The sequence below is a fragment of the Falco rusticolus genome, chromosome 6 (assembly GCF_015220075.1).
Source record: "Falco rusticolus isolate bFalRus1 chromosome 6, bFalRus1.pri, whole genome shotgun sequence".
In the NCBI taxonomy this organism is placed as follows: domain Eukaryota; kingdom Metazoa; phylum Chordata; class Aves; order Falconiformes; family Falconidae; genus Falco; species Falco rusticolus.
In genome coordinates, this window is record NC_051192.1 from 90,881,708 (window position 1) to 90,908,712 (window position 27,005).

General features: G+C 40.5%; 2 protein-coding genes across 5 annotated transcripts; one reads left to right on the top strand and one right to left on the bottom strand.

The window, feature by feature from the left end:
- The first annotated feature begins 2,702 nt into the window (after positions 1 to 2,702).
- TSTD3 (thiosulfate sulfurtransferase like domain containing 3) lies at positions 2,703 to 5,282 on the top strand. Of its 2 annotated transcripts, none has more exons than XM_037392741.1 (3): positions 2,703 to 3,153; positions 3,385 to 3,544; positions 4,861 to 5,282. In XM_037392741.1, the coding sequence occupies exons 1-3, from the start codon at positions 2,718 to 2,720 to the stop codon at positions 4,922 to 4,924; spliced, it is 660 nt and encodes a 219-aa protein (XP_037248638.1). In that variant the 5' UTR covers positions 2,703 to 2,717; the 3' UTR covers positions 4,925 to 5,282. The 2 variants fall into 2 exon arrangements, with proteins under 2 accessions (XP_037248638.1, XP_037248639.1); XM_037392742.1 differs by having other exon boundaries at positions 3,493 to 3,544.
- Positions 5,283 to 8,264: 2,982 nt separating this feature from the next.
- On the bottom strand, positions 8,265 to 26,645 carry CCNC (cyclin C). 3 transcript variants are annotated; one of them, XM_037391868.1, is made up of 12 exons: positions 26,515 to 26,645; positions 25,665 to 25,771; positions 21,738 to 21,822; positions 21,425 to 21,494; positions 19,861 to 19,912; positions 16,980 to 17,035; positions 15,711 to 15,746; positions 13,850 to 13,941; positions 13,067 to 13,134; positions 12,704 to 12,783; positions 10,686 to 10,804; positions 8,265 to 10,023 (listed from the first exon to the last, which is right to left on the bottom strand). In XM_037391868.1, the coding sequence occupies exons 1-12, from the start codon at positions 26,544 to 26,546 to the stop codon at positions 9,969 to 9,971; spliced, it is 852 nt and encodes a 283-aa protein (XP_037247765.1). In that variant the 5' UTR covers positions 26,547 to 26,645; the 3' UTR covers positions 8,265 to 9,968. The 3 variants fall into 3 exon arrangements, with proteins under 3 accessions (XP_037247765.1, XP_037247767.1, XP_037247768.1); XM_037391870.1 differs by lacking the exon at positions 26,515 to 26,645 and having other exon boundaries at positions 21,738 to 22,097; positions 25,665 to 25,734; XM_037391871.1 differs by lacking the exons at positions 21,738 to 21,822; positions 26,515 to 26,645 and having other exon boundaries at positions 25,665 to 25,770.
- Positions 26,646 to 27,005: the final 360 nt, after the last annotated feature.

Sequence of the window (27,005 nt, forward strand, 5' to 3'; positions counted from 1 at the left end):
TGTTGCCCCTCAAAAACCAAGGATGGAGAACCTGTAGTGGATCTGCTGACAAGCAGACTGAAAGAATGGTTAGAGAAGCACGTAGAAGTCATTGGACCAAGCAAAGGCAAGATGTCAGGAAGGGTATTGTTGAAAGAGGTTGTCAGATTAAGCAGGATTTGATTTAGGTAGGAAGAATTCTTTAGGCACTTCAGTGACAGTGGTGACAACCGAGCACAAAGATCGGCAGGCAGGCTGCAGACTATGTAACAGAGGAGCCCAGACACGGGTTGTGAACACCATGTTTGTGGGGTCTGTATGTGAAGGGGTGAAAGAGTATGGGACAGCAACCTGAAACAAACTGGATCAAGAGGTGGGTCCTTCCTTCTCTGCACAGGAGAGATTAGAGAATTATTGCACGGCAGGAGTAGTAACTAAAAGGTTAAAGAGAAGGAGGGAAAAGTGAACATGAAGGGAAATATGCTAATTTAGCACAGGAGAGGAGACTAGAAATATGTGGAAAAGGTAGAACATCAGGGCACTGGCAGAAGGGGAAGGCAAGCAAGGGAGGTAGAAAAGATGTGACAAAATTTTTCCCAAAGGAAATGGTTTGACTTCTGTGCAGAGAATAAGGACAGCAGGCTTTATGCATAGTTTCCCATCATGTTGAGAAAAATGGGATATAAATTAGAGTTGCATGTTAGGAAAACAGATATGTCACAGGAATCAGCCAGGTCCCCAGTTTTCCTCCAGAAGCACTCAACAAGGCAAAAGCAGAGCCAAAGAAAGCCAAAGCTGAGATAGAATCATGTTTGGGGTTTGGTAATTAGAGACAATGAAGGGTCAATGGCAGAGAAGAAAGAAACACAAAGAGCATCAGCAATCAGAGGCATGAAAGGAAGAAAAGAGAAAGCAGAGAGGGACAGCCAAAAACAAGTCGTAGAGCATGATTAAAAGTACTGTGGGAAGGCTGAAAAGTTGGGAGGGGAGGCAGATGATAGAAAAAGAAGATGTGGTAACAAAAATATCAGAAAGGCAGTAAGACCTGATGAAAAACTAGGTCTGAGAACCATTTCTTCAATCAACAAAGGCTTCAGTGAAATGTGAGATGAGGATAAAGAATGTGTAAGGGTAATGCAGCGGGTTAATCGTGCCACTGGCGATGAGCGAGGGAGGCTGTGCAGAAATGGAGAGAGAGTCCCAAGAGGTGAAATTAAGAAAGCTGCTGAGGAAAGGTTGAGTGACTGCTAGATGACAGGCCATGAAGGCAAGAGAATTGAAACGTGCTGCTTTCCCCCCTTTCACCGATTGGGGGAGTTTGCCTAACTTGATCTCCTCTGACTTCAAACTCTGCCTTTCACAAGATAGCTAGTAGGTCATTCCTATTTCCGCAAGCAAGCTAGTGTGTTCTCCCTTTGTGTGTGTGTATGTATGATCCAGGCACAAATTAAAGCCGTAAAATAACTTATAAAAATGCAACATCATGTGAATATGCATTTTATGCAAGTGTCCTGACACTCCACATCACACACTTTATAGTGATATATGCAATAAATGGAGACTGTGGTTGTTATTTTACTACAGATAAAATACCTAGTAAAGAGAATTTCTAGAAGTCTATTCTACCCAAACCTTGTTGAAAATGCAATCACATAAAACTTTTGACTCATATATAGATTTACTGCTTCAAAGAGAATTTGCAAATGCCTGTCAAGGGGGCCATATGGAGAGGCTGGCAGAAGGGCAGCTAGTGAACCAGTTATATGTGCCAAGTTCAATTTGTCACACTTTACAGTACCAAGAAATATTTTGTTCTCGTTTTGAGAAGGAAAACCTTCATTAGTAAAGATTCAACAACATACTCATCAAAATGCATCTTTTATGAAGAGAAAAGATCCAGCATGTCTGCCTTTAAAGACTGGAACTGCTGCAAGGCAATGTATCTACAAAGGTATATAGTAAATACAGAATGATTTAAAATGCATTGAGCCCTCATTTCTCCACTTGAAACATGGCTGTCAGTCCCTGGTGCTGGAAGACTGGTGGCTTTCAAAACCAAAGCATACCCAAACTGGGGATGCTGGTACTGCCCTTGGACCACAGCTCCTGTGGCTGTAAGAGAGCAATGAATGGCAAGGGTGAAAACGATGCAGGCCAGTGCTAAAATCACCTTTTCTCCTTAGGTGTAACACTGAAGGTTGGGGTTTTTTTAGTTGCGTTGCATGGATATGGTATCAAAATTAGTTATCCCTGATCAAACCTCCCAGCAGTTGGTACTTCAAGGCTTCTTAACAGTTTGGCTGAGTTGTGAAAATGACCGTGCCAGGGCAGCGGCAGTTGCTGGCTGTACTGACACCCGCACTGGGGGCTGCCTCATGAAGCGGCTCGCCCGCGGCTGGTGGGCCCGGGCCGCTTGGCTCCATGCGGCTCTGGCCAAAGCCAGGCCTGCCCTGAGCCCAGGGGCTCACTGGCGGTGCCCGGCCTTAAGCTCTTCGGCTGTGTCATCAACATCGAGTCATAAATTGTCAGAAATCGGAGGGATTCGCAAGGAAAACAAACCGGAAAATGGATTGCTTTTAACCCACCCTGGCCACGCCGCTGGCGCCCTCCCAGCCACGGGCCGGGCCAGCGCCGGTTGAAGGCCTCCGCGCCCCCGCCACTGAGAAGAAGGCGGTGCCGCCCGGGGCGCCGTCTCCTCCCCCGCCGGCGGGGGCGGCCGCCATCTTCGGAGGCGGGTGATGGCGGCCGGAGGCCGGTGCTGGCGGCGGGCGGCGCGGGCCCTACGGGCGGCGAGCGGCTGGTGGCGGGCGGCGGCGCCCGGTGAGGCGGGGAGCGGAGCGGGCGGCTGGGCCTCTCCGAGGGCGGGCGGTGGGGTGAGGTTTGCCGGCGCCCGGGGTAGTCACCGTGTGAAGGTGCTAAACCTCGTAGGGGGCCATGGCCTTCCCCGAGGGGCGGGGACAGTGGGGGCCTGCGCCGGGCTCACGGGCTGCGCCTCCTGGTCTGGTCCCGGCGCGGCGGATGCCACCAGCCGCGGCCTCTGCACCGGCGGGGCGCCCGGCCTTTCCTACCAAGAGCTCAAAGACTTGAAGAAGACCGGCGTCCTCCACATCGACGTGCGGGAGAGGTGGGAGATCGACAGATCCGGAAAAATCCCAGCATCCATCAACATACCGCGTAAGTTATGAACCTGCTACACGGAGGCGTTGGGTGTTCCCTTGGCTTGGCGGTCAAGTCTGTGGGTAGGTGGCCATGACTGAGCAAGGAGGAGCTTTGCTAGGCCGCTGCTGCTGTGTTGCGAGGCTAACCTTTTCCTCCAGAGGAACTAGAAGCCTTACGGTGTAAGCTTGTCTGTGAATGGAGAATAAACAAGACCTCCTTTCCCCCACCACCCCTTATATTTCCCAGTGGGTGAATTAGTGGAAGCTCTACAAATGGACCCAGCGGAGTTCAAGGAGCAGTACAATCAAAAAATGCCAACCAAGACAGACCTTGTGGTTTTCTCCTGTTTGGCAGGAACAAGAAGTAAACAAGCACTTGGTTTTGCCACGTCTTTGGGTTTCAGCAGGTATGACGTGTGTGTTAAGGATGGGATTAGTGCAGCCTCCCCCCATGAAGCAGAACTTATACTTGGCTTCTTGCGGGCAAGGGTAAAATTGTAAGTGTGGGATATGAACTAAACTGGTATTTGAATTAGACACTGCCTCTTGTCTCTGCTGAACATTGAAAGACACCATTGGGTGTTCAGCAAAGTGTGGTGTATTGCCCTGTGAAACAACCCTTCAGCAGCTCTGCATGTGTGCCGCAGGTGACGCAATCCGCTGCAGGACTGTGCTGCCACTGAAGGGTCCTTCTGCTTCTTAGGGGTCCCTCCCCAAGATGTTGTTTCTTTATACAGCTTCATAAGCACTAGTCCTGAGACAGAGGATGACTGGAAAAGTGGAGAACTGCTTGCTTTGGTAGAAGTGCAATCTTAGATTAAATAGTTGATGAAACCACACCCTTTGTTAAGTTGTAGTTCTATCTGTGCAGTTCCCTGTTGACAAAGTACACCTTCACTTTAAGTAAAATGTTGGATTGTTTCCCATAGTAAAGCAATGAAGGCAGTGGCTAAGAAGACAATGAGATTGACAGAGTGAAAGCAAAAGCAGCGTTTAGTTGGCATAATTGTTACACATGTGCCAGGAGAGGTGCCTTGCTGGCCTGAAGACTGCAGAAGATTTTAAAAATTGGTTGTTTGTACATGTTTTCACTGAACTGCAATTCATTAACTGGAATATCCATGCCAATTCTAGTCAAAAGTATGGAACCACATTCTTTTTTTATAAATATGTGGGTTTAATAAGTGTAAAATATCTTCCATTACCTGTTTTTTATGCTGCCTAATTGAAGCAGCCAGTATTGTGTTGCACGGTGGGTTTTTGTTTTCCAGTTTTATGCAGGCTTATGTCAGATCTATAGAGTGTGTAGGTTTGCAAGGAAGTAAAGATCAGTGCACTGCCTTTATTTGATGACATCTCAAGTATTGGACGTAATAACATGCAAATCTCCCACACACTGAGTCCATTTAAAAAAAAAAAAAAAAGAAGTGGCAATGGGTTTTATTGATCTGGCTGCTACTACTTGCTTGATGCTTGATCTCCAGCACAGTGTAATTTGGAAAAAAAGGCTTGCAGAACACACTGCATGGAAGCAGGCAGTATTAGAGTGCAAGTAATGTCAATCTAGCTCATTGAACCTAGGTGCAAGTGTATTTGATTGCAGTGAATTTCTTCATGTTTTTTTTTCTCTTTTTTGTTTTGGTTTGGGTTTATTGCCATGTCCTCTTAGGCATCTTTTTCAGGAAGAGTCCTTCTTGACATTGTATCTTCTGCATATTTTCAGAGTTCAGCAGTATGCTGGTGGCTTTCAGGACTGGGTAAAACATGAACCTCCAGAGAAAAAATGACTGCCCCAACTGTTGCCCCATCAAGGCTTCAGGATGGTTTGTTGGTTTTAGCAATCAAACTACGTGCATTCCACTTCCAGAATACAGCTAGCTCACTCCTGTTTTCTTGTGTAAATGGACATTCACCTCCAAATAGCCATGTATATCAATTGCTTGGTTTAAATTATATGTAAAGACTACAACATGAACAGGGGACATAATATTTGTTCAGTGTTTACTTTGGGCTATGTTTTTTGGTGAAGGTATATGAAGAAAAACCTAAGTGCTTATTACGCATACCAAGATTTTTGTATGATGTAGTTTATGACTGTTTAAACTATTGATGATAAGGCAAATAAAATTATTCTTTTCCAAATAACTGTGTTGGGTAGTTTCTTTAGAATAGTTAAACTGCAGGTATTCTAATAGAATTGGGATAACTGCCCTGAGCACTGTTCATTATACTTCATGTGTAACTGAAGTTTTAAAACAGTTGCAGTGTTTTCAAAGAGTCCAAGTAGAGTACAGATTTTTAGGTTTGTGCAGTGTGACCTTAAGGCCAAAACTTCACTACTGGTCAGAAAATAAAAAGGGAAACTGACCTGATGATAGAATACTCACTATTGAAAATGTTGTGTGACTCCTTATTTTAAAAGTATATCCTTCTCTATATGTAGATCTGTTTCTAAACACAAAATGCTATTGCATTCAGTCGTCAGCAGTTCCCTCAGCAGTTCAGTAGCAAGTGACAACCTGCCAATATTTGAAGTTATTATTACAAACCATTTTAGGATGGAAAACCTGAGGTGTCCAACTCCCTGCCTTGTTTTTATGCACGTTAATTTTCATGTCTTAAACGTTAAAAAACAAACCAACCCATCCCATCCCTACCTATAATTCTGCATAGTCATAACTTTAAGGATTTTTTGTTTTTTAATGCTGTTAGTAGTTCAGGGGAAGTAGAAAGGTGAATTGCTTTGGCCCTGAGAAAATTTAAGTCATAGCACAGAAGTTGAGGACTCTACAGGACGTTTGAAAAAAAGAATTAAAATTTCACCTTCTGCTGTAATCAGTATTGTAAGCAACGTGAACTTACCCTACAGCTCTTCCATTTGACAGTGCAGTCTGTATGGTGAGAAGAGGATCTAAAACATACACCTTCTCAAATTCAGAGAAATAACTAATCTTACCAGCATTTTATTTTGAGTAAGTTCCACAGTCTCTCTGCAGTCATTTGCTTCTAGAGGACAACTCCTCTAGTTACCACAGCCAGCTGTGCTACCCCAACATTCTATCTTAGAGAGGTTTCTGTTCTCTCATCTTCACTAATAATTAAGAGACCCTGTAGTGTTACTGCCATAATAGTGAGTAACGAGGGCATTTTTCTTTAAAATATCATTGCCTTTTTGGTGGTCTTATTGGTATACTTTATTTCTAATCCATACAAAAAACCCCAAACAATTTAAGAACCGTGATTTAGACATTGCCAAAACACTAGTTTATTTTAACTGATGACTTAGTGGGAGTAAGATGAAATTAAAATGGCAGGATGAGTATGGATGTTATCTTGCTGTGATCAATTACTCTACAATTCTTGCTATCTTACTCTTGAAGGTCTTTTTCAGACTGAAATAGGAAGAATAACAGATGCCAACAGTGCCGTTTCATTTAGCCAGATGCTATTATCTATTAATTTTGCCTGTTTAATATGAGCTAGGTGGTCAGTTTCACAGTGCTGTGGGCACATGCTCAAAGGGGCAACTGAAGCCTGCTGTTGGCTGCATTGTGCCAGGCCTCACCAGGACTAATGATGCCTTTTGATCTACATCATTAAGATCAGATCGTACAGAAAGTTTGAGATGCACTGAAAATATTTAGCTAAATGTGTAATTAATCATGCCTAGCTGTATTGACCAAGCCACCAAACTTCGCTATCTAGATGAAGAAAGCAAGGAGACCTAATCAACTAAACTTAGTCACAACTTAGTCTGAAGTGGCCAATGCTTCCTTTTGTAGCTACACCAAAGTTTGTTTGGAACATCTAAAACCACATAGCCACAAAAAACAAACAACAGTTACATTTCGTCACATCAAGGTCTGTCTAGCCCATTATTTTGTTTGGCAGCAACTGGTAATAAACATCTGAAGAAAAGCATAAAACGGGGTGAGTAGGTAGGGACACAATCCCCAGATTACTCTCATTTACAACTCAGATTACTTTGATACTTCCTTCAGGCTTTGCATGTCTTGGTATATTTGGGTATTTGTAAATTTTCAACACAAACTCCCAGCAGTCACAGCAAGCTGCATTGGGTTTAACAATAAGTTGTGAGAAGTCTTTCCCTTTGTTGCTTCTCAACTTGCCATGTATCATTTCCATTGGATGCTCCTGCTTCTGTCAGAAGTGATGAACAGTTGCCACCTTGGTCTTCACACCACTGATGATTTTTCTAGACCTCTGTTTTCTCTTCTGAGCTGAAGAGTTGCAGATTTATTTTTTTTTTAATAGGAAAGCCAGTGTATTATACCTCTTTATTTTCATTATTTTTATTAGTCTTGGTAGATTTAGGTTTTATTAGTCTTGGTAGTTTTTTGCAAGGTGTTTCTCAAACTACTTGTAGCTTGTTAAAGTTGATGATCCTTTCTGTGTCTTCCTCTGTATCTTCCTTACATGGATAAAGGTTGCTTTTTTTCCAATGATGCTTTTTCAGTTAAGTAACTTGTCTGATGCAGTTCAGTTTGCTTCCTTTTAGATTTTTCCTTAAGTCTTTTTGGCATAGTGTTTGCTTTGACACTCCACTGTCACCTGTAACCATATAATCTATCAAAACTTTCAGCTGGCTCTCTTCTAATGAGATACCTCATTTTTATGCATTCCTTTCACTTGAAATGAAGCACAGTAAAGGTATTTTTTCTCTCTGGTTGGTAGCAAAGCTGTTGAATTCACCTTATGTTCCATTTCCTGTTGTTCTAATTTACATCTTTTCTTTTTAAAACCCATCATTGAATCCAGTTCCTTTGTAGCTTATTGCCTTCCACTGTTTACACTGGAATCAGAGCTGCTAAAACTATCCCCACCTCCCCAGTAGAGAAATGACTTAAGATGTTTCTATTTACCATCAAGAAGTGCCTGATATTTTAACTCTAAGGTTTACACCAAATAAGTAATTTAGGTGTTAAGTGAAGTCTGCAAAGGCTCTTAAGCAGCAAGAAAACTTAGTCATTCCACCCAGAATTCTTCACTAATAGTGTGAAATCCCTAATTTCAAAACATTAGCTTTCTTCGCAGATTATGTGGTATATGCGAGAAGACTGATCTTTACCTCAAGAACAGCACCTGTTTAAGAACTCCACACAGTGGTCAAGTTGCATCGATTTATTTCTACTCCCCGAGTCCACATTACAAATAGCACATTTTAGACTTCAAGAAACAAAGGCAAATAGCCGAATTCCACTTCAACAATCAAATGTCTATAAAAAGGTATGGATCAAATGGCAACAAGAGTAGCAAAGACCAAAATGTATATATATATCTTTTATCTCACCACAGTGGATTGGGCTTGTTTACCTACAGTTTTATGAAAATAACCTGAACAGAAATAAATGCTAGTAGCCTAATGGGCTACATACACTTCAGTTATATTTCACTGAATGACCAGACAATTACAAAGTATTTGCAAAAACTGGGTTTTTATAAGGGGTCAGTTTTTGGAACCAAGACATATCTTAAAACAAGGGGTTTTAAGATTTTCCCTCCAGTATTTCAGACCAGTGAAATGTGTTGCTTCAGAGAAAAAAAAAAAAGCTGAAAAATGTTACTGCACTTTATTTTTTTATCATTCAATTTTTATACTTGGGCAAGTCAGCATTATCATTCAAAATGAAGTTGTACAGAACTTAATTTGAAACAAAGTTACTAAAAATAAAGAAATGTGATTTAGGCCAATTCCTGACTTCAGTGGGTATCTGCCTGAGTAAGAAACACAGGATATGGCCTTCTGGTTGAAGGAATCTCATTTTCTCCAGCACATAGTTAACCAAGGAATCCCATTTCAGTTATTCTACAGCGTTGCTCTTAACATCACAATTAAAATAACTAGCCAGCATGAAGCTCACCAAAAGCTTGATCCTCTTAAATAGATTCTCTAATGAACCACACAAATTCACACTAACAGTGAAGGCAGACTAACAGTGTATATCTTGTACAAAAAAATCCACCATAAAAATTAGCAATCATATCCAGATTTGTACTTGACTGAAATATTCCAATTGTACTATACAGTACATTTACTTTCAAAAAAAAAGAAATCCTAGTATGTTGGGGTTTTTAAATTCCTAATAATTGAAATGTTTTAGGAAAACTGCAGAATCACTGTACATATTGCACTTTTCTGGTAAGCTGGGCTATTACGCTTCATGGCAAAACTATCCAAATACATCTACTGAGTAAACCAGCATTTTTCTAATCCAAAAAAAGAAACTGAGTTTCTTTCCTGCAGCTTTCATTAAAACTGTAACAATATTCTTTGAATGCTCTTCTAGGATTTGTTTCTGAAAGACTGCTCTGTTACATGTTATAGATCCATATTCATTTTTTAAAAATCAGCAAAACTCAAGGTAATGAATAGATTTAACATAGAGTGCACTATCTTCCTTCAGTCACAAACAAAATGAAGACAACACAAGTCACTAATACAGTTACACTTAGGCTTCAGGTTTCTGTCGCTTTAAAAATAGTTCACTTCAATGGCAAGTTACAATTTTCTCAAAGAAACAAAACCAATATTGAACTATTTGTTTTGAGTGGATAGTGTTAATCTTTTTCAGCTTGGTTTAACATTTGATTCCTTACACTGAAAAATCTTAGTACATTTGTTCCAGCGTCAGAGAAAATGATGCGGTTTTAGAGAAAAAGCTTTCAAAATGCTTGACACAAGCTATTTATTCTTCAAGTTCTTTGTCACAGATGATACTAAAACCTTCTGTCCATGTCATGAACACAGGAAAGATCCCAGGATGTCTTGAGTGAGTCAAAGTGGTCCATAAAGGAATTCTTTGGAATGTCTTAAGATTGGCTATAACTAGAGTTCTGGCTACCATTTGGACCCTGTTCTCCTTCACTGTTTGAAAGAAAAAAAATAAAATAAAATAAAAAGCAAACCCACATGTCTTCAAAAAGAAGCATGATATTACATTTTTATCTTTCTTTTTAATTAAAAATATGGTACTCTGAAAGTAGTAAAAACCTTTTGAAGCAAAATACTTCAACATATACACAAATAGGTTAAGATATTCTGCCCATTTTCATAAAAAATGCAAAAGTTATTCTCAGAATGCATTAATAACTTCAGTGTATCTATTTGGATAAAAATTTAAGTATATCCCCATGCAGCTGTCTGCTGAATCTACTTCTGAAGTCAACATTTCAAAGTTGACATTACATAAGCATGTGCAAAGGAATTTGCATGCGCAGATTCCCAGTGACATTTAACCACAGTAATTAAATACAACATCAAGCAGGCCTGGTTCCAACGAATCTGGCCCAGCCATGGAGCCCCACACTGCAGCTCCTATTTTCTAAGCTGTATTGATCACATTCTAATTACATTAACAGTCTCCATAAAACAATGAATGTTCTGCTGCTTGCTAGCTCCTAACAATCAGGCTGACTGTAATAGAAAGGTCTGCACTGTAAAAACATATACTATACCTCAAATTAAACATTTACTCATTGTTAAGCTAGTAGTCCAGTTTTTCCATATGTATTAAGGAAATACAGTACCTGTTTGGAGGTGGTTTTGGTTTAGGCATTTTACTAAGAATAGTAGCCATCTCTTTCCTCTCATCAAAGTTCTTCCACTGCTCATACAGCTTCAGAATAACCCTGATTATTTCTAAAATCTAATTAGAAAGAAAAGAGATTCGAAGGTCAGACACAACAGTGATTTGATCTTTGTCATAGTCAGTTTAAGTATTAAACATGCCCCGAACTGAAATTAAGCAGCAGTTTTCATACTACAGACAGAGCTGTCCCACATTTAATCTGGTCTCACAATCAACCATTTCCATTATTATTTTGATTTAACTGTGAATGGAAACCTGAACAGAATACTTTCCTTCCCATTCAACTGTATATACCACTTCTCCTCCCCTGCAAGCTAAATAGCTTTTGATTTATTTATTTTCAACTACTGCCACAGCTTATAACTATGCTACTGGGAAAATACAGACACCCAGCAGCATAATTGCAGCTAGATGACCATGGATTACCAATACAGTAACTGATGATTATCAATGTTCTGTACACGGCAGAGGCACAGCGCAGGGAAAAAACAGTTGAAAACCACATAACATTGGTCTGAATTCTTTCCTCCCAACAAACAAAGAGCCTAGGAGTGTCTAAACACTTGTTGTTGTTGATGATAATAAGAATGTAATTGTTGACATTTCTTCTTCCACTTCTATAAGCATAAGCATTTTCTACAAGTTTGGACATCTGTCTACTGCACCTCAACTACCTTAATTTTCAATTAAATTTCTAGTGCAATAGTCTACATAAAAGGTGGATAATGTTTGGTTCATAATTTGTTTCATCATTCTCTAAATTAATAAAGTAGACGACTTCTTTTTAATACATGGTCTTGATTAAGTACTAGAACAATATATATCCTTGAAAAAAAAGTCATAGTTGGCTAAGAGGCCCATGGCATTACTGTAAAAAAATCAAGCTTAGATTGTACTGCTGGCATAAGAACCAAGACATGTAAACATTCAAACATGTTCAGTATCAAGCTTATGGTAACCTTATCTGTCAAATACAGGTTGATTCTCCTCTGCTGCCAATTTATTATCAGCCTGCTTTTACACGCATGGCAGCATAATACACAGAGGTCTTGATGCAGCATTGCATCCACACTGTGCTTAAATTTGTAGATGAATCCTGGAATACAAATACGATGCCAGGATATCATCAGTGGTACAAAGGGCCACACTGATGGCACAGAGGGCAATGGTACATCTCATCCATAATGTGCTATTTAATTCCAATCAGTTTCAAAAAAGATAGACTGAAAAATACGTGGAGAGTGAAACACCGTGATAAGGAATATAAGTACTAGTTTGGCTTGCTTGCTGGAGCTAAACAAAGGTTAAAGAAATCATCCTAAAAAGTAAAAGGAACTAGTGAAGATGAAGAACATTACTGCACCTCAGAACCTTATCAGTCTATGAAAGGGATTATTTGACATAGCATTTGCAATAGCAGGAAACTCAACTGAATGATCATGACGTCCCCCTGTTTAATGTTGACTGAAGTCACGGTTCTGGTCATCCTGGAAGTGTCAAGAATGTTTTACACTCTGCTATACTATGCACATTTATTGGGAGAAAATGAGAACAGTATGTAGGCACAATGCTGAAAGGCTAATCAGAAAATCACATGCACTAGAATTTAAAAGTCAAACTCATACTGACAATCTTGAATGATGAAAAACCCTGGGAATTCTTTTTCTGGCAAAAAATGCAAAGGATATTTGGTTTCATATTTCCATCTGAAAATGGCAGCACCAGCAACACCGTGCTGTTATGCAATGGTTCTCCCTTGACTTTCAGGGCGGGGTGATAACTGAATGACCTGACATTGTCTCCCTCCCCAAGAGATCTACCTAATTTCAACAGCACCTAACATATGATCACTGAATGAAGTTCAAATCAGTACCACAGATATGTAAGACAGTAGTTCTATACCCATGACTACCGCTTCTGATCAGTCCACAAGAGGTGGCAGGAATTAAAGAGTACCTTTTCCATATCAACAGATAGCTCAGCAAACCATTGCCTTGCATCCTTCTGCTGGACAACACAGGCTACGTGTAGGCAAGCTGCAAAGATCAGGTAACATGGATGTTGAACAAAGATCCACTCTTGATACAGTCAGAAACATTCTATTTTTTATAAACACTACACAGCTCAACAGAGAAAACTTGGGATTAATATTCTGATTTTTCTTCAAGACTTTTTAAGTCTCAAGGCAACTGTGTCAGTACTGTATGAAACACAAATTGAAGCACCTTATGAGGGCACTCTAAGGAATGCTTGTTGGTAAGACGGTGCACAGAATACATTCATTTAAAGATGACAAGAGACATTACTTGTGTTACTTACCTAGAGCTATCATGAAAGGAGGGTACAGCAGACAAAGATCAGTTCTATATGTGTCATTCACTATCCTCCTGTATAAAAAAGAACTTGTAAGTATCGACCTATTCACCTTTAGACTATATGACTTCAAAAACTGCAGTCAATTTGTAAATAGCCAGTTTCCCAGATGGTAGAGGCAGTAAAGCTGCAGGGCAAAACAGCAAGGGAAGAGATCTCTTCCCTTATGAAAATCTCTCAAAGCCTTTCATTTTTTTCCTTTGTAGTCACAGCTGAAGTTTATCTGGAAGCACTTTTATAGTACCATAAATGTCTTTCTGCAGACGGTGTTAACATATACCATAAAATAACAATCCATGTTTCACAAATACGTTAAGGGCAAGCATAAAAGTAGTATTTTTACTGTCTTTCCATATTTGAAAAACAGTTCAAGACTGCTAACACAGCTAAAAAGCTCCTACATACTGCTTCCACCTCCTACAAGATACAACAGAAAGCCAACGTTTGTAGAAACAATACTTCTACTCATGGTCACCAGTAGTGTAAAAACTTGTGCTATTAGAGCTAGTCTAAAAATAAAAAATAGACCATTGCAAAGTAAACTCATTACAGGGTTAAAGACAGAACACGCTAAGTCAGGGACGTATACCTGCACAGGCTAACTAGGGCACCTTTTGTATTCAAATATGGCTAAGCCTACTTTTGGTTAACCATCTTTGAAGCATAACTGTTAGAACACTTGCTTTCTTGCTGAAAGGAGGCACTATTGTTAACCACTGTCTTCATTACCATGCGAGAGGTAGCAGCATGTCTTCTTGGCCCATATCTTGCACATATTGGAGCAAAGGTCTATAAGGATGATATACTATCAAACAGCAGTCCTAGGAAAAATGTCAGTGGGATAAAAGTTAAGATTACAATGCAGAATGTTTTGTCAGTTCATATTAAAAACATTTGGTTCACAAGTCAATTACTGATTATTTTTTTTAAGCAGCTTTCCAACACCTAACCCTGCTCTAATGAGGACAGTGCTCTCTCCAGAATACCATTACATAGCATGGTTGCCAGTCTGTCAACGTCCTTCCCCTAAGAGAGAGAGAAAGCCACATCTGCAGCACACTGAAACCTCATTTGCTTACAAACCCGTAATTCCCACTTGGAAATACAAAACACTGCCAAAAAACAGTCTGTCACTAAAGACCATACACAGAAAGCATGCCAAAATAATTGACACTGGTTTGGAAAAAAGGAAAGAAAGAAAAAAGTCCACTGCTCTCAAATCCCCTCTTTTCAGGCCCAGCTTGGTGTAAACAAGAAGGAATAACCCTCGCTGAAAGCAGCCAACTGTATGGATACTATAAGGGAAAAGCTGCATTAAGTTACATGTGCTGAACACTGAAGCACAACACAGTTATTATCCATACTATATATTGCATAGCATACTGGAAAAGTAAGTTAATCCCCAAAATGTAACTTCTTGCAAATGCAGTTACTTGTGATAAAACTCCTGCCTACAAAACTCAACAGTTACTGCCGTGTACAGCACCAGTATCAAGGACTAAATCTAAATGGGATATCTAAAAAAAGAGTTATAACAACTGTAGGCACAGACAAAAAAATCCCTGGATCCGACCTCCTCTGTGTCCTGTTCCCAAAACACATCCTTTCTTAGTTGCTGCCTAACTCACTAGGCTCCTCCCTGGTTTCTCTCTCCTTTTCTCGGCACTTGAGCAGAACTACTCTAGTACAGCAAGCTGGGTGCCTAACCCATCCAAGTCCAACCCTTATGAATAAATTAGGCACTAAGCCCCCTGAGAAGCCTGGGTTGCATTCTTCCAACTGCCCTAGAAAACACAGCAATGGGATAGCAAGCCTTACAAAAAGCAGGTACACCTTCTTTCTGTGAAAGTGGCTGGAAGAAAATGTCACATTGCGCTCCCTTCATCCACCAGCCTAATAGTTACAGCACCGCCTCAGGAAATGGGAGGCCCTCAGGTTTCTTCCTCACAGGACTGAAACCCACATCTCACTTCCTAGAAGATGTCTCTAATTACCAGGTTATACATTAGCCTGAGTGGGATACTACCCACACCTTCTGCTGAAGCTGTAACGTATATGTATAGCTCCAGATTCTTCCAGGCAAGAAGAGGAGGCCATAGAAAAATACAACCCTTTATGCTCCTGACAGGCCACTCATCTGGGGAAATAAGGATACTGACTTCCTAGTCTCTGCATCAAGACTTAAATATAGTTACCTTTCTTTTAAAAACAGAAGCCATCCCGGAAAGAGAACTTAGGCTTTACCATTCCCAGCAGCGCTCTAATCACTAGGATGCAGAGCTGTACACACTCTGCCCCCACCGCTCACAGGCTGCCCTCCTTACTGTTGCTAAGTCCAGCCTCAACACAAAGAGGTGAGAATGCCCTCACTCAGCCTAGATAATAGCACAGTAATTATGGCATTCTGCTGAAAATGTAAATGTTAGACCTTCATGGACATCATTCTAAAATTGGAGTGGGAAAAAAAACAAGGCAGCATAATGTGTATTTCATAGTACAAAATTCACAATATTATTCATCAGTAAAAAGTAAACTGAGGCAACAGTATTTAAAAAAAAAAGGGTAAACCACAAAAAAACCCACCACCTACCATTAATTCTAAGAGATAGAATTCACATTCTAGTATCTGCAAAGAAGTAAAATCACAGTTAAAAAGCAGCATGTTTCAGACAGTAGAAACAATTAACTGGCATTCAGTTTAACATCATGAATGCACAGGAATTCTCAACACATTTCCAACAGTGATAAATGCATTTCATCTGAAACTACAAGACCAAAGAAAAATCAAACTATTATTAGCCATTGCCTTACCACGATTATAACTTAACTCTAGTCATAGTAACAATGCATTTAAACATTTTGGATCAAGTTTACTATGAAAGACTACTTCACAGACAGTACTTCTCTGATTTATTTCAACACCTGGCAGCAGCAAATCGTTCCTAGTGTATAAACATTTAACATCAATAGAGAAGTTCTTTTGTAGCATTAGAGCCTCTTTATCAGGCCACTAACATGCCAAATGGCCTTTTGAAATATTTTCAGATTTAATTTCATATGAAATATTCTGTTCAATTGTAACAACTAAATCAGCTCTCATTTTCCATAGAGCTAGTGATGTACTAGTGATATCAAGGAAAAGACAGGACCGCTTTGGCTACAGGAAAGCAGTACTCTGAAATATATTTCCATTTGCCTTTATCTATAAAATAGCAGCAGCCCAGTTTTATTGCAAGGTCTTAAGATATTTTATATTCTGATGTATCATTTGGCTTTCTAGATTGGGTGAAAAGCAAATCAACAAAAAAGTAGTATTTGTCACAGTCAATCTAAAAATAATGAGATCTGTTTAACTTTCAAACACTACAGCACAGGTCAAAACTGGTTTCAAGAAAAATTACATTTCTCAGCATTGTGACTGAGAATGCCTTGCAAACCACTGGTAAATCTAAATTTTAAATAACAAATAAAAATTATTTTTAAAAGGCCATTACATTTTACAGGCAAAATAAAACTGCTCATGTGTGCAAGGGCTATTTACCTTCCCTGGAGCAATGTATTTGTAAACAAGAAGATTCAAAAAAAGCTAAATCTCTTTTTCTATCATACCATATAAAAATTATTATTTCAGTCACCCAGTCACGTCACTTCTCTTTATAGCATTCCTGTCAATGATTTAAGGAAAGGAGATTATGTAAGATTTATTACTTTAAAACTAACTTTCCCAATAATCTATCCAAACTAATTATCAGCAACCTGACATATGAGTATGAAAAATATTTTTTATCTTAATTTCCCGCTAACAATTACTTGTCTTTTAATTTCTTTGATCAAGTTGTATTTCAAACGGCATACTTACATGGTTCATCCTATAAGGAAACTCCTTCGGAAAGGCATATGAAAACCTAGTTTTCACTACAGTAAAGAGAAATCAGTATGTTAAAAATTATGTAATTAATACTTTTTACTTCTTTCCATTTCTATTAATTCATCTGTATATAGCTCTTAAAATCCACTTCGTTGCACAACCGCTTGCAGTACAAAAGGTTTGTATTTGAAAAAGAAAAGTTATAAAATTCAAGATCCTGAAAGGAAAATACACCTGAAATCCAGATTTGCACAGATACTCTGCCAGAGTCATCTGTCTGCTGCTTTGGGCACTATTAAATCTTCTGGTTAACAAGCAACTAGCTTATGGGTACCTAACTTCCCACAAGTTATCATTCACAGAGCTATCAAGCTACTGATGTCACCCCAAATGTGGTGATCTCTTCAGGATCTCAGTTCCAATGCTAAATCTAACTGGATTTTTCAAGTGGGATTTTTTACATATGCTTGATCCTTCAATATGCAAGAGTTTAAACCACTAATGCAGTCTTCAAAAAGCAAGATCAATGGCAGGGTGAGGGAGCTCAGCCAAGAGATCTTGCATGTCCACCATGTAAAGATTTTGGATATGCAAAAAACAGGCTCAAATGCAAAGCAAGAAGTCAGCTCACCACAGTGCAGATCAATAATGTCCTAGGCACTGGTTATCAGACATTTCAAGGGTGTTTCTCTCTTTGAGACAGCTAAGCATATCATACGATTCAAGACACTTGCCTCCAAAAGAATGTTAAATACATCCTCTGTTTTCTAGCTTGTGATGATCACTGATTTAGATACCTAGTTATCTTCATCCATTTTACACAGAAAACAGGTACCAATAGCGCACTGATAAGAATTACATTAAATTGCAAAAATCAGAATGATCTCATACTAGAATGCTGAGCAAAGAAAAACTTAAGTACACTTGAGATACAAATTTGAGATTTGTACAAATGAAACTTTTAAAAAATCTATTTTAAGTCCTTTTCCCCCAAGGAAAACAGGTAATATTTAACACCCTGGAAGTCGACAATATTCCTTGTATTAATGACAGAAAGCATACTATGAACTGATACTACCTCCAGAAAGTCAGCCGTTTGCTTTGATGAAAAGATAGCATCGGCCCTCTGGACTAAAGACTTCAACAGTTAGACCTATGGTGGACTTTGCTAGAAAATTTCCTGTAGGACAGTAAGACTAGGCAATTGGCTGTAAAATTTAATTATTTCAAGAAAGAGAAGAATGAGTAAAACAGGTTTCCTAAGAAGCACACAAACTGAAAAGATACACAGTAAAAAAATAAACCACTTTGAGGGGGAAGATATGGAAACAAAATATTTTTCCCACAAAACAAGCTGCAGACACAACCATATGGAGCTGTCCTTTTAGTAAGCTGTGGAAACAGAGCAAAAAGCTTTTGAAGAGGTTGCCAGAAACCAATCTGAGATTATTTTCCTTACAAAAGAAGCATGTGTTACTAATTTCATGTTTCTACCTAACAAAAAGCAAACAAATCTTTTCAACTGGCCACTATTTTGCTATTACCCCTTTTGTTAGCTTTCTTTTACTTGCCTTGCCTCTTTTTTTTTTTTTCCTTTTGTATGAAGACCTCCAGAAAAACCTGCTGTGTGCTACTGTAACAACCCTGGTAAAGTAAAGCCAAGTAGAATAAAAGACCCAAAAGCTACAAAAAAGCCTGTTGTCTTTTTGTCCCCACTTCCATGAAATCCAGGGTACTTATCAGGTTAAGCAGGGCTTCTAGGTCTGAAGGAAGAATTGTGCAGGAAATCTTCTGTGGGATTCCAAGATTCATGATTTTCAGAAACAGCACAGCTCAGGACTAGAAGCCCAAGTAAAATCAGCTACTGCATATTTACCAAAATCCATCTAACTTTTTCATTGAGGCATCAAAACTGCCACATTTATCTGTGCTTTGAGATGCTACTGATGTAAAAATAGCAACTGTTATTGTTAAATCCAGTACTGGTATTGGTCATGCTGGCACTGAATATGTGTTTCAGTTCCTGGTGGTGGAACTGTCATACAGCCAGCCCATGGACTGATACACTTACTGCATGTGGAGGCTACAGATGCAGCCAGTCACCTGTCCCCTCAACGGCTAAGAGGGATTTTGAAAGCGCTGACCTATATTTTGAAAAGCACAGCCAGGAATTGCTTATTGAGAGCAGCTGGACCTTCTGGGTCAAATTATAGCATTCAGTTAAGGAAGCTATCACTTTAAGACCATGATGGGTGAGATGCAAGTTACGGGAACTGGGAAATGTAAGGCAAGTGGGATTGAGAATAAAGTAACTACAGTGTGATTTTATTGCATTTATTTGTGAACAATATATAGGTTATTAAATGTATTTTTAGAAATAAGTACCATGTGCAAAGACTGATTTTATGATGGCAGAAAAAAGGATTAAAAAAATAAGAAGTTATATAGCCTAGCAAAAATTCTGAGAACATGTACTTCCATGGAGCCATACCTTTTATAAAACAGACAAATAAACCCTTAAGTTTCCAGTTCCACCTTTGAGTAGTTCAGAATTCAATTTACTACTAGAGACTGTTTATAAACCTCAGTAGTTTAATTCTATTACTTTGTTTTTATTTATGCTTGGCCTAAGTTCCAACCAGGATAAACCAATACTAATACAGAAAGGACCCTTCTGTTTCAGTATTTAGAAAGGGAAGTTACTTATTCTAGATGGCTTTAACTGGCCCCTAGCAGTCAACATGCAAACCTCCCCATGACTTGATAAAAAGCTACCTTCTAAGAACAAGCAAATAAAAAAACTCACAAAGAAAATGTCTGATCTCCTTATAGAGATACCTAACTAAGTATAGTGAAAATCACTGATACTTACATACAGAAGTAGCAGCAGAAATCAACCTTGTATTTGAAACAACACCAAATTCCTGAAGAAAAAGAATGGTAAATAAGGTGAACCACCTGAAATACCATATATTCGCACTGTTATCCCATTAAAATAATGGCTTCTTACTAACTGGGCTTATTTATGCAGCATTTCTTTTCTTTTTTCCCCCACCCCTTTTTCTTTCCTTTTTTTTTTTTTAGTTAAATAGGGTAAACTCTTCAGTAAATAGTTTTTCATTGATTAGTTACTTTGTTGTTTGAGTTGTGAGGAATAGTTAACACTTATGAGAGCTACTAAAGCCACAAAAGCTCAGTTAGCTAACAAGCTACATATAAAATAGACAAGAGGGCTTCAAGAAGGCATGTTGTTACTACTTTACCCACTTGGAGAGAAAACTGCCTTTAGAAATCTGTCATTAACTACCTTTTTTTATTAGTTTCCATGAAGCCTTAGCTCCTTTGCTGAGACAGTCAGCAAGCTGAAAACTTCCTGTATAGTGTTCTTTTAGAGAAGTGCATACCTGAATCATTATTGCTATATCTGCCCTCTAAAGTTGCAGGAGCTTTAGCATAAGGAAGGCTGCACAGACTTGTATTTGTTCTAAAATACAAGGTGCATCTGTATATATACACTCCACGTCTGTACTTTCTTAAAGGCATAATTAATAGGCTGATTAAAAAAACGACTTTCTCCAATATTCTGCATCTTTCTCCTTTCCTTCATCTCTTCCAAACACTGAAAGGTATCACAGTATTTGTACAGACAACAGCATCACATGTAGACACTGGTTTAGCAGGACTGCTTCTACCATCTACTAGGTATTTGAGTTCCTCCTGTAAAATTCATTAGTGCTGACATATCATAAATTGGCCAATTTGATTTTTTTCCATTATGCAGACACTTCTCAAACAGCTGAAAAACTTCTTGCATTACAGAGGATTAAAAGCAGCACCCAGCTGATGCTAACCCTTGTCCACAGTCAAAGTGGACTTCTAATAGTGGAGGAGTGGAGCCTTCTCACCACTATCCCTCATGGGTCAGTTCCTTCTTATAATTTCTCAAAGACAGTGTATAAGCTACAACATACTTTTAATTCAAGTAATGAAAGTGTGGTAAACTCTGAGGATCCCTCACTATATGAAAGGGAAAAGGATAATAAGGAAAAAATTTGAAATTATGTTTTAAAGTTTGAGTAAACATAGATAAGGAAAAACACACCAGAAAGGAGACACTACACAATGTAAGATATAGTGTATGTAAATATGTAAACACTATCACAGTGAAACAGCTATTTAAAATACCCTTTTCAATTTTCAGACACCCCTCAGGGTTAGCAATTCAGACAAAGTAATGAAAGATCAAATACTAAATAACATGTTTGAAGGCCTTCTCCATGTCCTTTTCTTAAATGCTATAGAAATCTATACAAAAAAAAGAGAAGGTTTCAACCCCCAAACCATGAAGAATGACAAAAAATTTAAAAGTCCTAAACGTTTTCTCTCTCTCTCATACATCACATAATTTTACATTAAAAAATTGTAATACTTCATACCTCTACTTTGGATGCCAAAAACACACACGTAGGAGCCATTAATACTGGATCTATACTTTTTAGGGAATATCTGAAATGTTATAACAAAATTATAATATGTTGTTTCATACATGTAGAACGATTAATCTATTAAGAGCACCACACTTCCTTTTGAAAACGCAAAGCTTAAGTTAACTTTATTAGCATAAAAGCTTTACACCATCCAGAAAACAAAAGTGGCACTGTTTTTAAGACAGAACTGCATTTTAAAAGGGCTACCAAAATGTGCCTAGCAAATGTTTTATTCTTGTACCGTCATAGTAAACAGTCCTACCTGGCATAGAATCTCTTGAAGTAGACTGTAGCAGTGGCAATAACTTGTTGTCTTAATTTAAGATGTTCACCTAAAGCCTGGATAACTTAAAAAAAAAAATTAACAAAAGCTTGAGTTGAGTTTTTACAACAATCTGACACCAAAAAGCAAAGGACCTCAAAGCATGACTAGTGCTGGAGATTCTAAGGAGCAGCAGCACAGTCTTCTCCCTGACTTCAGGTACATTGTTCTGGTGAGGCAACATGTTGCTGCAAACCTACAGACCTGCAAGTGAAGCAGCAGCACTGCATCCTGAAGCTCGTGGACACCTTCAAAAAGGGAAAGATAACTTGACTTCACTGTGTACGAAGTGAGTATGACCTTTAAGAAGATGACAACACAAATCTCAGAAGGGTAAAGCTTGGGTATTCCATTTTTGAGCAAAACAAATTAAACACTTAAAATATAAGCCCATGGCTTTTCAGTGCCATGCAGATCGGATGGGGGTTTTTTCAAGCAACTAAAGCTGCCAACACAAACATGGTCAGTAAATTTGGCAGAGACAGCAGGTGTTAAAAAAATGACATATTTAGTCTAGGGAGAGGGGGTGGGAGACCAGAGGATGCAGTCAGCTGCTCCATCACAGTGGTCCTCTGCCAGCTGGCCAAGAAACAACCCTGGTGTCATCTGTGCAGGTAGCTCTTGTTTGGCCTCCCAGGCAAAGGAAAGGTGCCAAGCAAATTAGATGCATCAAGCTGGGATTAAGAGCAAGGGTTGGATACAGAGAACGGCACAGTGAAACATAAGGTTGTTACTTGTTATTTTTCCCATACTTCTTCATGGCCATTACTCTGAGCAAGGCTCAGCTGTGTGAAGACTCCCTCTTCTTTTTCACATCCCTCACCAGAAATGTCCAAAGCAATAATTTAAAATACACTTAAGTATATATTTAAAATACACACAGCAAGATCAAGACAACAACCACCAATGGGAAAAGCAAACAATTCTGTTATCAAGCATCGCTAAATTCCTACTCTCTACTTAAGCAAGCAAGTCCAGATTTTTTTCCTTGTACTCTTATCCCGTATCCCTTGGGAACAGTCAGGGTACACCCTACTCTCACTTTTCATTAACATCACAGCATTTTAAAACACACAAATATCAAGGACATTGTTGGCTAGGAAAGGGCTGAACACAGGAGGAGAAAACCACCCTGAACAGCACTGGTGATTGGTAACTTTTTTGTTTCCCACAGGAAAAAATAACTAATCTGTCACCCACTATGATTACCCAAAGCCACATTTAGTCCCTGTCCATGTCATACCACTCTTTTCCTGAAGAGAAGAATGGCAAACTGAGACTAGTTTGCCAGTGACAGTAGCACAAGCAATACTGCCAGAAAGGAGGTTAAGCCTGGTATGCAATGTCTGTACAAATGTTAAAACATTTATCAACATACCTTGAGAGGTTTGAAAGGATTTTTCCCTTTGATTTGACTATGTGGCTACAAAGCTGTCCTACTACTAGGGCATCAGAAAAATTCAAATATTAAGCTAAACAGAATTCTCCAAATATGTTTCTTACTCCCATGGGATTTTCAGAACAGTTAGGCCATCTGCTGTCAGAGAAAAATCAAGTGCAGTTTAGGGAAAAAAAATGGACAAGAGCCTAGAGAGACTTAATGAAATGGAAGCTTGTATATGCTGGGACAAAGTCCAATACTTGCAATTAATTTTTAAATATTTTATAATTATTAAATACAATTAAATTTATAATTATATAAATAATAAACTATATAAATATTAATAAATATAAAATATAAATATAAATAATTGCTATATAAAATATACATTTATAAATAAATATAATTAGTTATTAAAATATAACTATTGCATTATTTATTTCCTTGTGTTTACAAAAAAAAGTGGTTTCAGTGGCTTTTTTTTAAATCAAAATTGTTTCAAATCTGGTATCTTGAGTAGCCTGTAACACAAACATTACAGCTTCTGCCCTAAACTACAAAGGGAAATCAATTAATGCACTTTTTAATCAAAAACTCTATTAAGACTCGGTGATCCAAAGAGAGAAATGAACATCAATTTCCTTTTTTTGAACTATTTTAGAAGATGATAGTTTTCCTTCTCTACAGTATTCTAAGTAGTTGCACGTGGCCATACAGCCAGTTGGTGATCTACTGCACTTGTTTTCCAATGAGGAGGCAGCAGGAAACGGCCTCTCTCCAGGCAATTTTTGGGTTGCTTTAAGGAACAACCATCTCCTGGGCAGACACATGCTAAATGTGACAAGCTGTGGCTGAGACTTGTATTCCTACCCAGGTAATGCACAAGGTAGGAGCAAAGAAAGGGAGGCTCTATAAACTCAAAGCAGGGTCCCTCTTCAGAGGCAGGTGATGATACAACATGTACCAAGGGTTTGAACATGGCAAGCTCTGCCCAAGCTCCCACCAGTACAGTACACAGTCCCACCTGACTGTCCTCCCCCCATGAAGATGCCTCTCTTTGCTACAGAAGGGCTGAACGCCCAGCAGCACTCTCTCCTCCAGGGTAGGCCACGTCCTTACACACACAAGGGTGATACTGGCAGAGCTGTTCTCCAGCTGCCACATGTCACACACTGTACCTTCAGGGGAGACAAGGAGTGCCAAGGAAAAGAAGCCTGAGAACCACAAACTGAAACCACCCTGTCTACTTTATAAATCCTTATTTACTCAAGAAAAATACTGAAGTGGAACATTTATTAAAAAAGCCTATTTCATAATTCAAATTAACACTAGCGAAAATTAGCATACAAATACAGATTTAGAAATATCAGAATCCCATCTTCTCTTTTTGCATTATGAACTATGACACTTTGTTTTAAACTCAAGGAATTTCAGGAATTGATCAAATAGGTAAATCATTGCTAGCTTGATTTCCTGGTGCCAAATAAGCAATAACACAGGTGTATCCACAGCAATCACATGTGTAGCATATCCAGTTATTACAAAAACAGCTAAGCTAAGGGAGACGCTGGGATAAAGATCTTCCACAGATATCATTCCAGCACTGACATAAATTCTTCCAGGGACCTTGGGAAAGTCATTTAACTTCTCTGTCTGGCCAGACAGCTGAAAAAATAAGCATTCTGTACTTTAAAGGACTGCTGTGAAAACTGTTTAAAGAGCTGCCTGCAAACAAATTACTACTCTAACAATACTTTTTGCTTAGGGAGATTTTTTTAAAATGCTGAACAATTACACAGAAAAGAGTTTAAGTGCCTGCGTAAACTGATACTCTCCAATGCAACTATTCATATGGTTAAATGCTTTGCAGGATCAAGTAAGTCTTGGATAACTTCACAGACAAGCCCCAAACTCTTTGGGAGAACAGGCTGCCTGCCAACAGCTATTAAAAACTTGTAGACAATCTGAGAGCCACCCGGTGCTGAGGAATCAGTCACGAGGCAAGACACAGGCTGTGGCGCAGGTCTTAAAGAATGTAACTGAACACAGATAAGTTTCCAAGCTTTGCAGTTTAATGGGCCTGCACAGGTCAGCTCCAATACTTACCACAGCCTAAGAGCCCACCTAGTCTGAGTATCAGTGCTTGACACTGAGCCTTTAATATGCTAGCTTAGCAGTTTCTGCTCACTTCTCCTCCTTTTGGTAAGAACTTCTTGAAGATAAGAAAATGTACTACGTTTTGTTCCATCACAGGTTAAAACGTTGTATCTACTGCTAACGTGTCTGTAAGTTCTCCTGAAATTGCGTTAACACAACTAATAGATGACAATGTTATTGATATTGCAGCTCATTGTTAAAACAGGTTGTGAAAGTATATGTAATACCATCGTGAAAACATTACATTCTCTAAGCAATTCAACCTTGCATTTAAACATGGCAGATACTGTACAGATTCTGTGGCAGAAATAAAAATAAAACAGTTTTACCATTAGTAAAAAATATCTGTAGTTTCCAATATTCTTCTTCAGTCAGAAATTTCAAGTCTTTCTGGCGTTCCTTCAATAGATCTTGTTTATCCAAAATCCACTGTAAACTGAAGGGAAAAAAATTTCAACAGCTTTGCCAACATGAGACAAAGTCGCCTGTACAAACAGGCCACCGACTAAGGCTGGGGGCTAAAGGGCTAATGACCGTTAACCAAGCCACATAACAAGCTTCACAAGCAGCGCTCACTAGGGCTTTCGAAGTTAAGACATCTGAAAAACCAGCACCCGGCAGAGGCTGCGGCCGGCCTGTGCTGGCAGGAACCGCGGCAGCTGCGCAGGCCCGCGGCACCGCCGCACGCCAGCAGGGCCTCCGCTGCACCGAGCCCGCCGCCGGCACCCCCGTGCGCCTCGACGCCCTCAGCACCAAGGCTCTTAACGCAGCACAGCCTCGGCTGCCACCGCTGGGGATAGGCACAGCACAGCCCTGGGACCGCCACTGCCCGCACCCGGCCGCCTGAGCCCACCGGCCCGCTCCCGGCGCGCTCGAGCACTTCCGAAGCCACGGCGGGGCGAGGCCGGCGGGCACGGCGGCAGCGGGAGAACGGCGCGGCTCCGGCTGCTCTCGCCCTCCAGCCCGGCTCCCGCCGGGGCCCCGCGGTGGGCAGGCCCCGCCGCCGCGGCGAGACGCGGCCCAGCACCGCGCCGCTGCCCTCGCCCCCGCCGGGCCTCCCACCGGAGCCTTGGCCCGCTCCCCCGGCCCGGCCCCGCCGCCCGCCCCTGCAATGAATGGACAAAGCGCGGCGGCGGCCCGTTGCCCCCTGGCCCCCCACCCCGCGGCCGCGGCACCCACTAGTGCGAGCTCTGCCAGAAGTTCCCGGCCATGGGGAGGAGAGGAGAGAGGAGGAGGCGCCCGGGCCCGCGATGCCCCGGCCCCGCCGCGCCAGCGCTGCCGCCCCCGCGCCGGCAGCAGGAAGGAGGCGGCCGCCGCCGCCCCGCGCCCGCCGCTGCCGCCGGCCGGCAACATGCGGCACTGGGAACCGTTCCCCTGCGCGCGGGTTCCGCCGGCCCTGCCAGGCCCCGCAGGTCCGGCTGGGGGCAGCTGACAGCGGCCCGGTGCCGTGGCCTAGCTGCCGCGTTCTGACGGCCCCCACAGGGGCTGCCGGAGCCCCGCCGCCGCGGGCCGTGGGAGCCGCTTGGGGTCCCGCCGCCTGAGAAGGGCGCCCTGCGCCCCGCTGCCCTCAGAGGCACGGGGCGGCCTGGGCCATGAGGGACCGCCGGAGACCGTCCAGGCCAACCGAAGGGGCACCTGCCACCAGACCAGGGACCAGACTGCTCAAAGGC

What these genes read in the sequence shown, in the direction of transcription:
- CCNC (XM_037391868.1), bottom strand. Translation starts at nt 26,546, where the DNA reads ATGGCCGGGAACTTCTGGCAGAGCTCGCACTA. An exon ending in TATCTGTTGATATGGAAAAG is followed by an intron (nt 10,805 to 12,703) that starts GTACTCTTTAAT and finishes CTTTCTAATTAG; the next exon opens with ATTTTAGAAATAATCAGGGT. An exon ending in CCAAAACCACCTCCAAACAG is followed by an intron (nt 10,024 to 10,685) that starts GTACTGTATTTC and finishes TCTTTCAAACAG; the next exon opens with TGAAGGAGAACAGGGTCCAA.
- TSTD3 (XM_037392741.1), top strand. Translation starts at nt 2,718, where the DNA reads ATGGCGGCCGGAGGCCGGTGCTGGCGGCGGGCGGCGCGGGCCCTACGG. An exon ending in AGCATCCATCAACATACCGC is followed by an intron (nt 3,154 to 3,384) that starts GTAAGTTATGAA and finishes TATATTTCCCAG; the next exon opens with TGGGTGAATTAGTGGAAGCT. An exon ending in ACGTCTTTGGGTTTCAGCAG is followed by an intron (nt 3,545 to 4,860) that starts GTATGACGTGTG and finishes GCATATTTTCAG; the next exon opens with AGTTCAGCAGTATGCTGGTG.